The sequence below is a fragment of the Otolemur garnettii genome, unplaced genomic scaffold, assembly GCF_000181295.1.
Source record: "Otolemur garnettii isolate 467f Iridium unplaced genomic scaffold, OtoGar3 scaffold00162, whole genome shotgun sequence".
NCBI lineage: Eukaryota > Metazoa > Chordata > Mammalia > Primates > Galagidae > Otolemur > Otolemur garnettii.
In genome coordinates this window covers 3,883,763-3,897,560 of record NW_003852557.1, presented here as the reverse complement: position 1 = coordinate 3,897,560, position 13,798 = coordinate 3,883,763, and the positions used below count along the sequence as shown (strand labels likewise).

At 44.2% G+C, this 13,798-nt stretch overlaps 1 protein-coding gene across 2 annotated transcripts in view; it reads right to left on the bottom strand.

Moving 5' to 3' along the window:
• Nucleotides 1–7,869: 7,869 nt before the first annotated feature.
• Nucleotides 7,870–13,798, bottom strand: part of HLF (HLF, PAR bZIP transcription factor) — a 59,129-nt gene continuing 53,200 nt past the window's right edge. The window contains exon 4 of one of the 2 annotated variants that reach the window (XM_003800026.3): nucleotides 7,870–12,252. In XM_003800026.3, coding sequence (XP_003800074.1) covers nucleotides 12,037–12,252 — 216 coding nt within the window. In that variant the 3' untranslated portion in view covers nucleotides 7,870–12,036. Of the gene's footprint in view, nucleotides 12,256–13,798 lie in introns of both variants that reach the window. The other variant, XM_012811541.2, reaches the window with a different exon arrangement.

Here is a 13,798-nt window from a genome sequence, read left to right as displayed (position 1 = left end):
CAACTACAGCCCAACACGAAGGGGAAAGATGAGGGGGAGGGGGGATGGGTGGAGGGAGGGTAATTGGTCAGACCACACCTATGGTGCATTTTACAAGGGTACATGTCAAATCTATTAAGTGTAGAGTATAAATGTCTTAACACAGTAATTAAGAAAGTGCAGTGAAGGCTATGTTAACCAGTTCGTTGTAAGTATTTCAAATTGTATATAAAACCAGCACATTGTACCCCATCAATGCATTATTGTATACAGCCATGATTTAATAAAAAAAATTGGGGGTGGCTTTCGGAAATTAGCAGTGATTTTGGAGTGCAAAAGTTCCTGATGCTTTCACTGCCAGTTCACCTTGGGGGAGGAAGATAAAGCTGTGGTGATGATTGTTATGGGAGAGGTTGATGGTACAGCGTGAGCAATACATGGGAAATTTGCCAACCTAGGATGGAATCCAGTCTCCATCAGCAAATATTTGATTTCTCTTCTTAAAATTAGGGTAGCAAATGAGACATTCTCTAAGACTTATTTCTTAATCCATTTGCTATCTTCTTTTGTTAGTATAGAAACCTTGCACGGGAATCCCGCCTACAGGACAAAGGTGACAAATGGTCTCATCCTGTCTCTTGTGTTACTCATTTGCTCTTCAAAGACCAGAAAGAGGACACTGATCCCTAGCCACTTCCTTCCAGAGGCTTCTTATCTATCGCCTGCAAGGTCCAGGGAGAGGAGAGGGGATGGGGCAGTACAAGGGAAGAAACTCACCCTTGTAGAGAGTCTAATATTCCGGGCTGCTGAGTGCTTCGTGTTATCTTGCTGAGGGCAAACAACATTCAGAAAGATTGAGGATAACATTACCAGCTAACAAGGGCTACCCTGGAATGGATGCTCAATAAATATTCATTCCTTGAATAAATAGATGTCAGAGACAGAGTCTGAATCCAGCTTTAATTGTCCTCCAAAGTTCACGCTATTTTCATGCTGCATCCTCAAGCCCAGTTTGGAGAGGAAGGACCAGCCTCCTCCAAATGCTGTACACCTCTGGGAAGCTCCATCCACAGAGATGTCACTCAGGAGAGACTCTTTTGAGACCAGGCACCAAATTACCAGGGATGGCTTAGTACTCCCACTCTGTCGCTGAAGCACCCTGAAAGGCATTTGGGTTGATTCCAACCAAAGGAAATTTTGAAAAGCAAGTATCTGGCGGCACCCGTGGTTTCAAGACACAGATGGTTACTCGAACCAGCCCACAGAAAGATGGGGTGGGGGAGGGTAATTGTAATGCGAGAGAATCCAAGGGAAGCTGAACAATCAGATGTCGGGAAGGCCAAAAATCGAGAAAGTCCAAGGACTTGGAAGGATTGCAAGGATTGCAAGGATCTTTGCAATCACTCCCCCATGGGCTCTCCTGGGCCCTCTGTGTCCTTTAGAGGAGGACGTTGCAACTGCAGCATGTGCAGGAATCATCTGGAGATTGTGTTAAGATGAAGAGTGTGTGAGCAGCACCTGTGGTTCAGTGAGTAGGACGCCAGCTTCATATACCAAGGGTGGTGGGTTCGAGCCCTGCCCCCGCCAAACTGCAACAAAAAAAATAGCCGGGCATTGTGGCGGGCACCTGTAGTCCTCGCTACTCGGGAGGCTGAGGCAAGAGAATCGCCTAAGCCCAAGAGCTGGAGGTTGCTGTGAGCTGTGACGCCACAGTACTCCATTGAGGGTGACAAAGTGAGACTCTGTCTCTAAAAAAAAATAGATGAAGAGTGTGGTTCAGGAGTCAGAGATGGGACCTAAGATCCCACCTTTCTGAGAAGCTTCCAGGTGCTGCTTCTGTTGCTGAGCTGTGGACCACATTTGGAGTAGCAAGAACTGAGATCCCATAGAATCCGTAGATCTACGGATGGTATAGACGTTTTAACATTGTTGATTCTTCCCAGCCTTGAGCGTGGTATGTTCTTCCATCTGTTAACATCCTCTGCTGTTTCTTTCTCAGCGTTTCCTAGTTCTCTCCGTGAGATCCTTCACACCTTTTGTTAAGTAAATTCCAGGGAAATTAATTTTCTTTGGTGCTACTGTCAAGGATATCATGTCCTTAGATTTGAGTCCCAGCTTGCCTGTTGTTGGCATTTAGGAAGCCCACTGATTTGTGAACACTGATTTTATATCCTGAGATGCTGCTGTCGTTCTTGATCATTTTCAGGAATCTCACGGTTGAATCCTCGGTATTTTCTAAGTATAATATCATATCATCATCAAAGAGTGATAGTTTCATCTCCCCTTTCCCCATCCCAGTACTCTTAATATCTTTCTCTTGTCTGATTGCATTGGCTAAGACTTGCAGAACTATGCTGAGTGTCAGTGGCAATAGTGGGTGCCTTTATCTGGCTCCAGTTCTAAGCAAAAAATGCTTTTAGTTTTTCTCCTTCTTGTAGTATTCAATAAATAGTGTGGTGCTTACAATCCAGCATTATCATAAATTACTGACAGTACCATACTTTGCCTGATGGTCATTAACTAATTTCAAAATAAGATGCATAATTAAAATATATGAAAAGAAGAAAAACCCTGAGAGCACAAACGCTGCAATTGAAATCATCTGGGGAAAATTTTAAACTACTGATGTCCAGGTTCAACCCCTCAACTCCCAATTTTGATCCATACTTGGTTTGAAGTATGACCCGGGATTCAGGAGTTGTGAAAGTTTCTCAGGTGATCCTAATGAGCAGCAAAGCTTGAGCACCATGGCCTTAGATCGGCTTCCCAGGTGATGCTATGGAGCAGCCCTCACAGGGCCAGGGGTCCCTCCTGGTCTGGGCAGCTGTGGATGGAAGTGAGGCCCATAAGGTCTGAGCATATCAGCCACACTGACGCATATCTAGGACAGTGGGTGGGCAGGAAGGGGGAGCGGGCAGATGGGCAAGGACCAGCATCTCTGGAACAGGAATGGGCCTGGCACCCAAAACACTGGGGCTCAAATCCCAGGATTACCACTTCCTAGTTGCAAGTTGTGTTCCAGAAATTCTGATTTCAGAACTGTTTGAGCTTCAGTTTCTTTTACTGAATGGTGAAGGCTACAATCCCTGACCCACATCCCTTGCAACCAGGGGGGTGTGGAGCAGACTAATCCGGGAGAGCTTTCTAAAGAAAGCAGGCTGGCGTTCCACTGCCAGTGGACCCGGTATGGCTGCTTTTACAGACTCCTCCGTGCATCCCTCTCTGTGAAGCATGGATTGACTGAGACTGTGTAAATGAAACTTCAGAGCTGGCCTTCACTTCTTCCACCAAATCCTACAGATTCAACCTCCTGAAACAGCTCTTGAATCTACACATCCGTCTCATCCTTGGAGATGTATTCAAAGATTGCAGCTCTTCCTAATTCCTTGCAGTCCATCATCCATGTAGCTGCCAGCATAATCTTTCTAATATAGGAATCTGCTTATGCTGTTCTCCCAGTCAAGATAAAGTCCAAAGGCCTTAGAGCAGCATGCAACTGTGATGATGGTCTGACTCTGCTTCATTCCCCACCCCACCCCCCATGGCCTATGTGCCAACCAGGCTGTTGCCCATAGAAGGGCTCTGTCCTCTCTCATCTCCGTGCTGCTACCTGGAATGTCCCTCCCCCTCTCTTCTCACAAGCTCCTGCTCATCCTCACTCAGCTCAGCCATCACCTTCCTTCTGGGGCCTCCCCAGATCTAATACCCCTTCCTGCTTCCCTTCAAAGCTACAAGGGAAGCTTGGGGTCAGTTTTATTCTATAGGCTTGAAGAGACATTTCAAAAGATGAAAAAGAATGTCCAAAGAAAGTTACCAAAAAAAGATTTTTTTTTCATTCTATCCCTGGGAATGTAATTCATTTGGAGGCAAATTGAATATCCTGATTTGAGGCCTTTCAAAAATGTCACACCTGGCCAAATGACCCTTCTGCTCTCTGTCACATCCCATCCACTGTACTCTCATGCCCTGCTTTAAAATCCAGCAAGGTGCACGACTGCTAGTGCACCAGCAAATATATTCAAGGGATATGTTCGGACGGACAAGTTTTACGAACTTTCTAGATCCTCAACTTTTATGTGCATATTTTCTTAAAATGGACCTGCCTGAGCAAGAGCTTGCTGTGGAGGCCTCAGCCTGGTTGGTTTTTCCTTCCCCCCACTTTTATAATCATATTTCATCTCCTTTGCAAAGACAGGCCTACTTCCCACCCCTCCTAAACCTCACTAGTGTTCTGAGCTCCAATGCCAGATTTAAAAAATGTCTGTCTCAAACCAAGGGACAAGAAAGTTTGCTATCTGTGAAGTCTTTTTTTTTTTTGTATTTCAGTGTTTTGTTTTGTTTTGGTTTTGGATTAAGATTCCACAACCACCCCCATCCATCCTCCCAGATTTGCAGTTCCGTTAAAGTTTTGGTTTTTAAGCCCAGTAGTTATTTATAAACGTATTAATATACACATGTGGTTGCAGTTGTTTGTATACTAGTAATAAAGGCCACCTTAAATCATACCTACAGAAAAAAATTGTCGTAAACTTTATGAGCCTTATGTTCAGAGAAAATAAAACAATTCCAGCCTATAGGTATTGTTTTATGGCTGAGAAATATGATGGAGGGGCAAGGTAAGACTTTCAAGCATAAAAATATATTACCTGAGAAACAAATCCAGTGAGGGGACGTAGAATGGAGATACTGGTTTTGAGGAAAGAGAGAAGTGACATGCAAATTCCAACTGCATTTTTCGAATGGATATGGGTAGGTATCAAATCACTGGGGTTTCTATAGTTCATTGGATATATTAAAAAAAGTTGATTGTAATTTAAAAAATTTTGGGGGGGGGGAGTCATTGAGGGTACAAAGGATTAGGTTGCCTTTGTTAGATAAAATCCCTTTTAGAATTGTGTCCCGTCCCCAAAGAGTGCATCCTACACGGTGCTCCCCACTCCCTCCATCCTCCCCTCTCCCCACTCCCTCATTCCCCTACCCCACCCCTTGTATTAGCTCATCTGCTGCCTTCATGTTAGAATTGAGTATATTGGATTTCTTGCTTCTCCATTCTTGTGATGCTTTACTAAGAAGAATGTGTTCCGTCTCCATCCAGGTTAATACAAAAGATGATGTAAAGTCTCCAGATTGTGGTTTTGTTTTAAATGTCAGTCTTTATAACGTACAATGTGGGTTCATGGTTTAAAAATAATTTAAAATTAAAAATAATTTTAGAGAGTACGAGAACCAAAAAAAAAAAAAAAAAGGAAGACCCATGCCCTGAGAAATGGTAGACCTCACCTCTAGGTGAGTACCTGAATATCTGGGGTTGAGGGGAGGGGCTGAGTGGACTGGGAGACAATCTGAGCTTGGAGAGGATGAAGCTTATCTGGAAGTAGATGGTGATCCCCGTGAGGACAGCTGGACAGCTCTGGACAGTGTTCAAACGCCGGACAACTTGAAACACGAGGTAGGGGTAGGTGGTGGTGTTCTGAAGATCCCACCCAGCAGGCTGAGCCAAACCAGGCTGGGGGGTGTGTTCACAAGCTGGGCAAACATCAAAGTCATGTGTGTAAGAGGTGATGAACCTGGATTCCAACCAGAAGCCAGAGTCTGGCAAAGATGTTAGAACTCAAATAAAGACACTGGGCTTCAGAAGAAGGCTCTGCTATTAGAGCAGGCTGGCCACTGTAAAAACTAACCCTCAGTGGTTTGATCCAGAGAAATGTCTTCCCTTGTGTAACAATTCTGTGACTTGGGGGCCTGGGTTCCTTCCGTCTTAGTCTCCATTTTCTCCACCTTGCCTCAGGTGCAATGTTTATAGGCCTGTGTGGTCACTATGGCTTGTATCCCACTGGACAGAACTGTTGCATGACCATGCTAAGTGCAAGGAAGGCTGGACCAGGTGGTGTAGGTCGTGTCCACAAGGAGTGGACATGGGTTTGCTAAACCTCCAACACGCTCCCTATCGCTGTCAAATTCTAGAGCCAGGCTTCCGTCTAGGTTTCAATTCTGATTAATCTCCTTTAGCCTGCTTCTTCACCAGCAAAACACAGATAACAACAGTACCTGTTTTGTAGTGAAAGGGTTACACCAGCTGCAGAAGGTCCAGGTTTAGGGCTCGGTGACGGCTCTTCACAGTGGCTCATGTGCCAGGCTTTGCAGGATGAGATGTTTTTGTCAGAGACAGAGGGCTTCGGACCCAAGTTTTCACTGACTCAAAGACCAGCGGGGTGAGGACGCTTACTACCTTTGATGGGACCTTTCTTCTCTAAAAAGTTCTTTTGATTTATTACCAAGAGGCCATTTCCTGACCGCGAGAGATTTCACTAACTCTCACCCGATTCCTGGCTGAAGATGTCCAAAGAGACTTCAAGGCCAGTGATTTTCAAAGAGGGAATTGAATTCATATGCTTTGAAGAGAAGGGACGGTTGGTTGAGTGGTTAGTGATGTTCTAAATGTGGATGAAAGAGCCACCCTGCACAGGCGGCATGTGACAGGCCCCCAGCGTCTGAGGGCTTGAGCACCAGTGCGAGTCTATATGCCACCGTGGAGTCCAAACACTCTCTAGCCATGAAGTCATTTCCTCTAAGAGATGCGGAAGATGCCAAATACACAATTGGTTGCCCCCAAAGAATCTTAACCTACAAATATGCAATCAGCTGTCCCCAAATGATACATTTCTGAGAAAGGTGCCTGATGATGAAAATAAAGCTGAACTCTAACGTGTAATGGCTCCATCTAAACTGGAAGGTGCCACCAAGTGACCGGTGCCCTGACCTTGTACACAAAGCTGGTGGTAGCTTATGATCCAAGTCAGACATGAAAGGACATCTCTAGGAGGGCACCACCGATTCCCTCACATCAGCCACCCTGCTCCATACCGTGAACGGGGGACTGTTTCCTGTCCTCTTTGAGGGGTCAAATGGTCTCAAATATTGAACTGGAAAGTGTTCCAGGAATACATTCCACTTCCCTGGTCCCCATGCAGTTGGTCAGCGAGGGCCGTGATGTGCCAGGAACTGGGCATTTGTTATTATTTCTCCCCACCCCTCAATATGTCCGGAAGCTGCTCAAGGTCACATACCTGCTAGGTGACAGATTTGAATGCAGAACTGTGTTCCTCACCATGAAGCTCCCTTCTCACTAGCTCAGAGCTGTGGAGCCCCTGGGCCTGGGCAACACTGCTGTAAACCAGCCTTCTTACCCATCAGGGGTTTTATTCCATCTTCCCTCACCAATTCATTTAGGGGAAGGGGGGAAATGCTGTGAGTCTTCTAGACAGCAAAATAAATATTTGCTTCTGTGCAAAGAAGTTGCAGATGATGTCAGGTAATTACAGAACTACTGAAGCTACTGCATGGATTGCCCCCAGGGGTCCTGAACTCAAACTCAGAGCCAAGACTGCAATGACTTGGCCATAAAGGGAGTTAGCAGAGAGTATTTAAAATTCTGGGCCCCAAATCTACTGATTCGGAGTTGCTAGATCTATACTCCTATAATAGGTCCCATATGCTATATCTAATAGGAAAACAGTTTCTGGACTGGCTTTTGGGAACCACCCCTCTCAATGATGTCCGTTCAGTGGATCAGGATTCATCTCAGGCACTGCTACCTACGTTAATGTTAGGTAAGCTGTCTAACCCCCAACCCTCAGTTTTCTGCTCTGTAAATGAGGATGAGAGTTGTCACTACCTTATAGGGTTGATATGGGAGTAAATAAAATATTACATGTAGGTGTTTAGTACAGTGTCTGGCACATAAGTACTCAATAAATGTTAATTTATTACTAATTATATACTAGCATCATTTTATCATCTATCCAATTAACCTCTGTAAATGGTCTCTTGGTTACTGGGGTATGAACAGAAGCCAACTCCTAGCTAACTGTTAACAAACATACATGAAAGAAAGGAAAAAAATTCAAAGTTTATTAAACATTAAGAATCACAGACAGATAAAGGTTTGGACTTTAATAGCATAAATACCACCAATATCATGGTGTACAATTAAACTAACCTCATGTCAACTTGTACCTGTGTAACAGATGCGATCATTGTGGTGTTGCCAAAAGGATAATAGATTATTGTTATGTTTGGTAAGGTGCTCAAAAATTGAAGATTTTATGTTACCATAAACAGTCACGCAAACACACACACACGTACACACACTCGGCCCCCCACAAAACATATTGACTTTAATTGCTAAATCTGGTTCATATAAGGCTTTATTCATTGTTTAAATGACATCATTAATTGTAGAAAAACCATGGAGGAGACCTTGGCCTCAACAGCAGGGGGTACCTAAGAGCCCTTGGCAGGAAGAGAAGCAGATTGGGGCAGAAGGGGCCCACCACGTGGAGGGCAGCATATCTAGTCTTAGGCACCTGTAGGGGGCTGTCCCCAGTGCTAAATCCAGGTCTCCACCCACCACACATACAAGCATGCTGAGTCTGCCTCCTTGCCATTGCTCTCATGAACTATGGCAAAGTTTTGGGTTTTCCTGAAAAGAACATCAGAGGAAAATGAATTACTAGAGAAGGCGAAGTATAACTTTGCATTTTATAGAATATCTGTTGTTTTAACCTGGGGCACAGGGGAGGGCGCCACTTACAATTCTTGGCTCTTCTGAAAACAGACCCTTGACATTCTGCATGTACATTGGGAAGTATAGTTGAGTTTCCCCACAAAACCAGTGGGTTAGAAGGAACCTCTGGGTTCTCTAGTTCAGCTTCCCACCCACTTGATGTCAAGAATTCCATCCACACTATCCTCAAACAAAAGGTCCTTTTGTTTGGCGGGAGGGTTCCACGGAGCCCTGTTGTGTTAAAGACAAAGGGCCTGACACACTCTGGCCTGATGTGGTTTCTGTAGGGTCCACAGTGGCCACTTTCGCAAGAAGAAGTGATCATTTCCAACCCTCCTATCCCCTAACCGCCTTCTCAAGGCATAGTACCAACAGAAAGATAGGCTAGTCAATTTTCGCCTTTGCCAAAATAGGAAAACTACAATGGGACCCAACCAGAAAGTCCTATGCTGCTCATTCCAAATCGTGTCTACATGATGTCAGCACTATATGATTTGGATTCATTTTTAATAGCCAAAATAATCAACCTCTGGAAGATGCTTAAGATGAAAAAGTGAAACATGATACTAGAATTCTTCTAAGAGCTGCAGTCTGCAGGCTCTCGCTTGACCCAGGTTGGCCCACGTCCCTGCCCGTCAGGCGGCGGCTTCCCACTCATACATCTGCCCCACCTCCTAGTAACTGCCATGGACACCCGGGCAGCCAGTCCAGGAGTGGTGTTCATGTGTGTGTGTCATGAGAATCACCTGCATATAAGGCACCTGTACAGACTCCCAAGTGTTCAAATATTTAAGACGAGGTAGGTTTCTGAAAACCTCTCCTGGCACACAGTAAAGTAAGTTTCATTATGATCTTTTTATTTCTTCTGCAGAAAACATTTGTGATACTCATTTAACATAAACATCTAATTCCAAGAAAGACCAGTGCTCAAATATCAAGTTTTGTTTTTCAGCTACCATTTGATACTGCCATAAATTTGGATGGCCCATGGCACAATCCTTCAACACTGTTCCACAGAAAGACATAATGATTTTAATGACAATTGCCATTTAACAAGGCCGCAATTAGCCTCTTTGCCTGTAAAAAGGCCAACTCTGTGTCCACTTGGGTCTCTCACTGACTATCTCTCATTTCGTCGGCTTAAGATTGCCAAAGGGTTTTGTTCTTGTAAAATTATTCACTTGAACAAGGTATTCCCATTCCAGTATTGCCCCATCTCCTGCTATTATCTGTAGCCTGGGACAAAACGAATTCCTCAGAGGAATATCCTACTGGTCCACTTTTCCAAGACTGTGACAGGATGAGAGAAGCCGATGGACTGACCCTGACCAGGAGACCACCAGCTTATTAACAAATTAGATACTCTGGGGGCAGGAATCTAGAAAATCCCATCGAGGAAGGGTATTTTAATCTAGCACAGAATGTTTTCTTTGCCCTAATAGCAGAAATCTCTTGACGTTATACGACTGAAGTGAAACAAAAGAACGGTCATCTTTAAAGTCAAAATATCTACCAAATTGCAAAGCATACACATAGCACGGACATCACGCTCCTAATGCGTGAGAGGCACAGGCCCGCAGACAAGAGCCGAACTGTCTGGGGCACTGGCAGTGACGCTCCATGCCAAGAACTCAGAATTTTGAAGTGAACATTTTTGTGGCAGATGCTTTTCCTAAAAAACACTGCATCATCCAATAAATATTTGACTAAAATCCATTTTGTGCTTTTGGGTGATGTTAACTGACTCCTTTCTGAGGCCTCACAGAAAACAAGCAAGCTCCCTGTGTATCGCAGAGCGGGATTCGTCATGGCAAACTTCGATGGTGTCATAAAATTTTAATTTAAAGCAGGAAACATGCTGATGTGTCAGCGATAGGCTTAAAATATTAAACACTTCACAAAACCCCCAAGCACACTCCTTCTCTGTACAACATGGGTGAATATATATCTTTGCTATATAATTTTAAAACATGGAATAGTTCTCCTTTTCTCTTTTCTATATATAATATATGTCTTCCAAAATACATTGTCAGTATTTATATCTGAAAAATACTGTACAAAAAAGAACTTCCTATAATTACTCTGTATAAACATTAAACAATTTAATAATCTCTCCTTTTGGTCTATAGTAAACATTGAACTTGATTGGATCTAACCACAGTTTGTGACAACACCATCCCCTTCTGAGATTCACCAGTGTCTTTTACATTCATTTTTCAGAAGTCCACTGTATAAGAGCACAGATGTTCAAAAGCAAACAGAGAAGAAAAAAACAGAAGCGCCGGGATCACTAATTTATGAGGCATTCAAAAGGGACACCACTAGGAAAAGGGGTCTTACAAAACATAGGCTTAACTTAACTGATTTTTTTTTTAAACAGCAAAGTATAATTCACAAAAATATATATATTACCAAAAAAAAGGGGGGGTGGGTGGAAACTGAATCTTAAGGAAATGACTTGTTTTTGAATATTAAGAGGGATATGGAAAAAGTTAACTAGAAAAGTGGGGCTGGGAGGGGTTGGGGGAGGGGGGAGACAACAGAACTGAACATATCAATGTCAAAGGCGAGTCCAGGACGCGTTTTTTGGGCTCATGTACTGGTAAGTTAACCCCTCATTCTTAGACCCCCCGTTTCCCTCTGCTTCCTTATCCTAGGGATGTTCTGGTCATGCTCAAATGCATTGCTTTAATTTTTGTTTTTTTTTTTTTTAAAGACAGTGAAATTCTTAGGTAGGGAGAATATCCTACGTCCACTAGTAATACTCAGGCAGCATGCTCTAGCGTACAATAGGATTATTGCTTTAGTACAGACAGTGCAAAAACACACTCTGTGTTCTATAATAGTACTCTTACTTATCTGGGGTTGGTAGAATTGAAAAGGAAACTTAGTAGAAACAGCGGCAAGTAAATACGGGATCTAATAAATCTAAACAGCACTTTAAATTTGAAGACGATTATCACCAAACCGGAACAGAAGAGGAAAGCAACCTATGGTGGCACAGGGCCGCAGCGTAGTGCTAAGTTATCCTGCGCACCTTATCAGCATGGGAACTTACAGACTAAACAGAAACTGACATCCACTATTTTACCAGGGCCCTTCTTGGTGAATCCAAGCAGAGAGTCCCGGAAGAAGAGGAGGTAAGCTCGAACACGAAGCAACGTGGAAAGGGCGCAGCGGAGGAGAAGGGTGAGGGCTCCAAAGTCTAGTAAAAACATGGCACCTTTCTTTTTTTGGAACTAAAAGACAGTGAGAGGGCTACCTTCAAATGGCAAGTGCAAAGGAACGCACACGCACACACTGCTGACCACGCACGTGAGCACGGCACAGGTACGCACACGCACACACACAGATGCACACCGAGATGGGAGTGGGTTGTGTTGATGCCTCTGGTAAAGTGCTGATGTCAGAAAGGTTGGTTTGGGTGTGGTGCTATCAGACAGGAAACAAACGGTCCATCTATTCAGAAGCCAGCCCACAAAAATGCCGTCCTACAGGGGCCCATGCCTGGCCTCGTACTTGGCAAGTATGTTCTTGCATTTGCCCAGCTCCTTCCGCAAGTCAGCCACCTCCTGGCGGAGGGCCGAGTTCTCCTTCTCCAGGAACGACGCCCGGATGGCGATCTGGTTCTCTTTCAGCCGCCGGGCGTCGCGGGAGCGCTTGGCCGCCATGTTGTTCTTTCTGCGCCTTGCCCAGTACTTGTCATCCTGCTCATTAGTCACAGAAGGAAAAAGAAACAAGATATTAGATTTCAGCAAAGCTGAGTGTCAGCCAGGGCGCTGGCAGCCTCCACGGTTGGGCTGAGGCGCCAGCCCAGTTCCTCAACTGTGTCCCCTTCCTTCACAGGCTCTGTGTGTCGCCGAGAATGGTCCAGGAGCTGTGGCTTCCTTCCTGGAGCAGGGACCAACCTGTCCCAACAGGTCCCTACTCTCTGCCCTCAATGGAGTATGTGCCCAGGGAGGCAGAAACCACAGGCTGAAGGAAAGCAAAAGGCTTGCCTCACGCCTTAAATCACCTTCCAACCTTCTCCACTCTCTTTGCTGAAGATCGTATTTTGAGACCCTTTTCCTTCTATGGGCCCTCACATGCTTTTTTTGATGTAAGCTGGTCTGATATTTTTGGAAGGCAATTTGGCAATATCTATCAACCATTTAAATGCCTTACTACTGCAGCTCTCCCTCTAGGATTGAACTCCACAGCTGTCTTCAGACATGTCCACAAAGACACAGGCACAAAATGTTGACGGCGACGTTGTTTGTAATAGAGAAAAAGGGGGACAAACTAATCACATGTAGGAAAGTTAATAATTACGTTATCACATAAAATCATACAAAGGAATATTCTGCAGCTGTTAAATGGAATGACCCAGCAGATCCAGGAAAGTGTTCACCATGTATCACAATGTGGGTGGGGAACAATGGCATTCTGCAGACAAGTATGTATGGTCTCATTCCAGTTTGAATAAAAAAAAAAATCATAATATTCGCCAGGTGTGCTGCCTTAATGCCTATTATCCTAGTACTCTGGGAGTTCAAGACCAGCCTGAGTAAGAATGACGCCCTGTCTCTACTAAAAACAGAAAAAACGGAGGCAAGAGGATTGCTTGAGCCCAAGAACTTGAGGTGGCTGTGAGCTATAATGCCACGGCACTCTAGTCAGAATGCCAAAGTGAGACTGTCTCAAAAACAATAAAAAATAAAGTAAAAAAATCGTAATATTATATATTCATAGAAAGCAGCCTGTAAGTATTTATACCAAGCTATACAAGTGGTGTCTCTGGAGGAAAGAGAGGAAGGAGAGGGGTTAAGACCATTAACCTTTCATTTTATGGGCCTGTACACTTTGGTAATTAAAAACAAAAATTAAGGGCAGTGCCTGTGGCTCAAAGGAGTAGGATGCCAGCCCCATGTACTGGAGATGGTGGGTTCAAACCTGGCCCTAGCCAAAAACTGCAAATAAACAAATACAAAATAAAAAATAAATCCCTCTAAATTGCCACTAATCCACGCACTCACGTTGGTGGCTAGCATTTTAATAATGTGCTCTGATCTCCTGTTTAACTGTTCTCTAGGCCTTCATTAGCCTCAGTAATATTGCATGGTGGTCGGTATAAAAGCAACCCTTCCTTATTCCTCCATCCCTTCTGCTTCCCACTGAAAGAAAGGAAAAGCTTCCTAGGAAGACTAAGAAATGTGAGTCTTATTTTAGACCTTCCTAATTCATTGATGGTGCCACCTGATGAATGGGGCAATT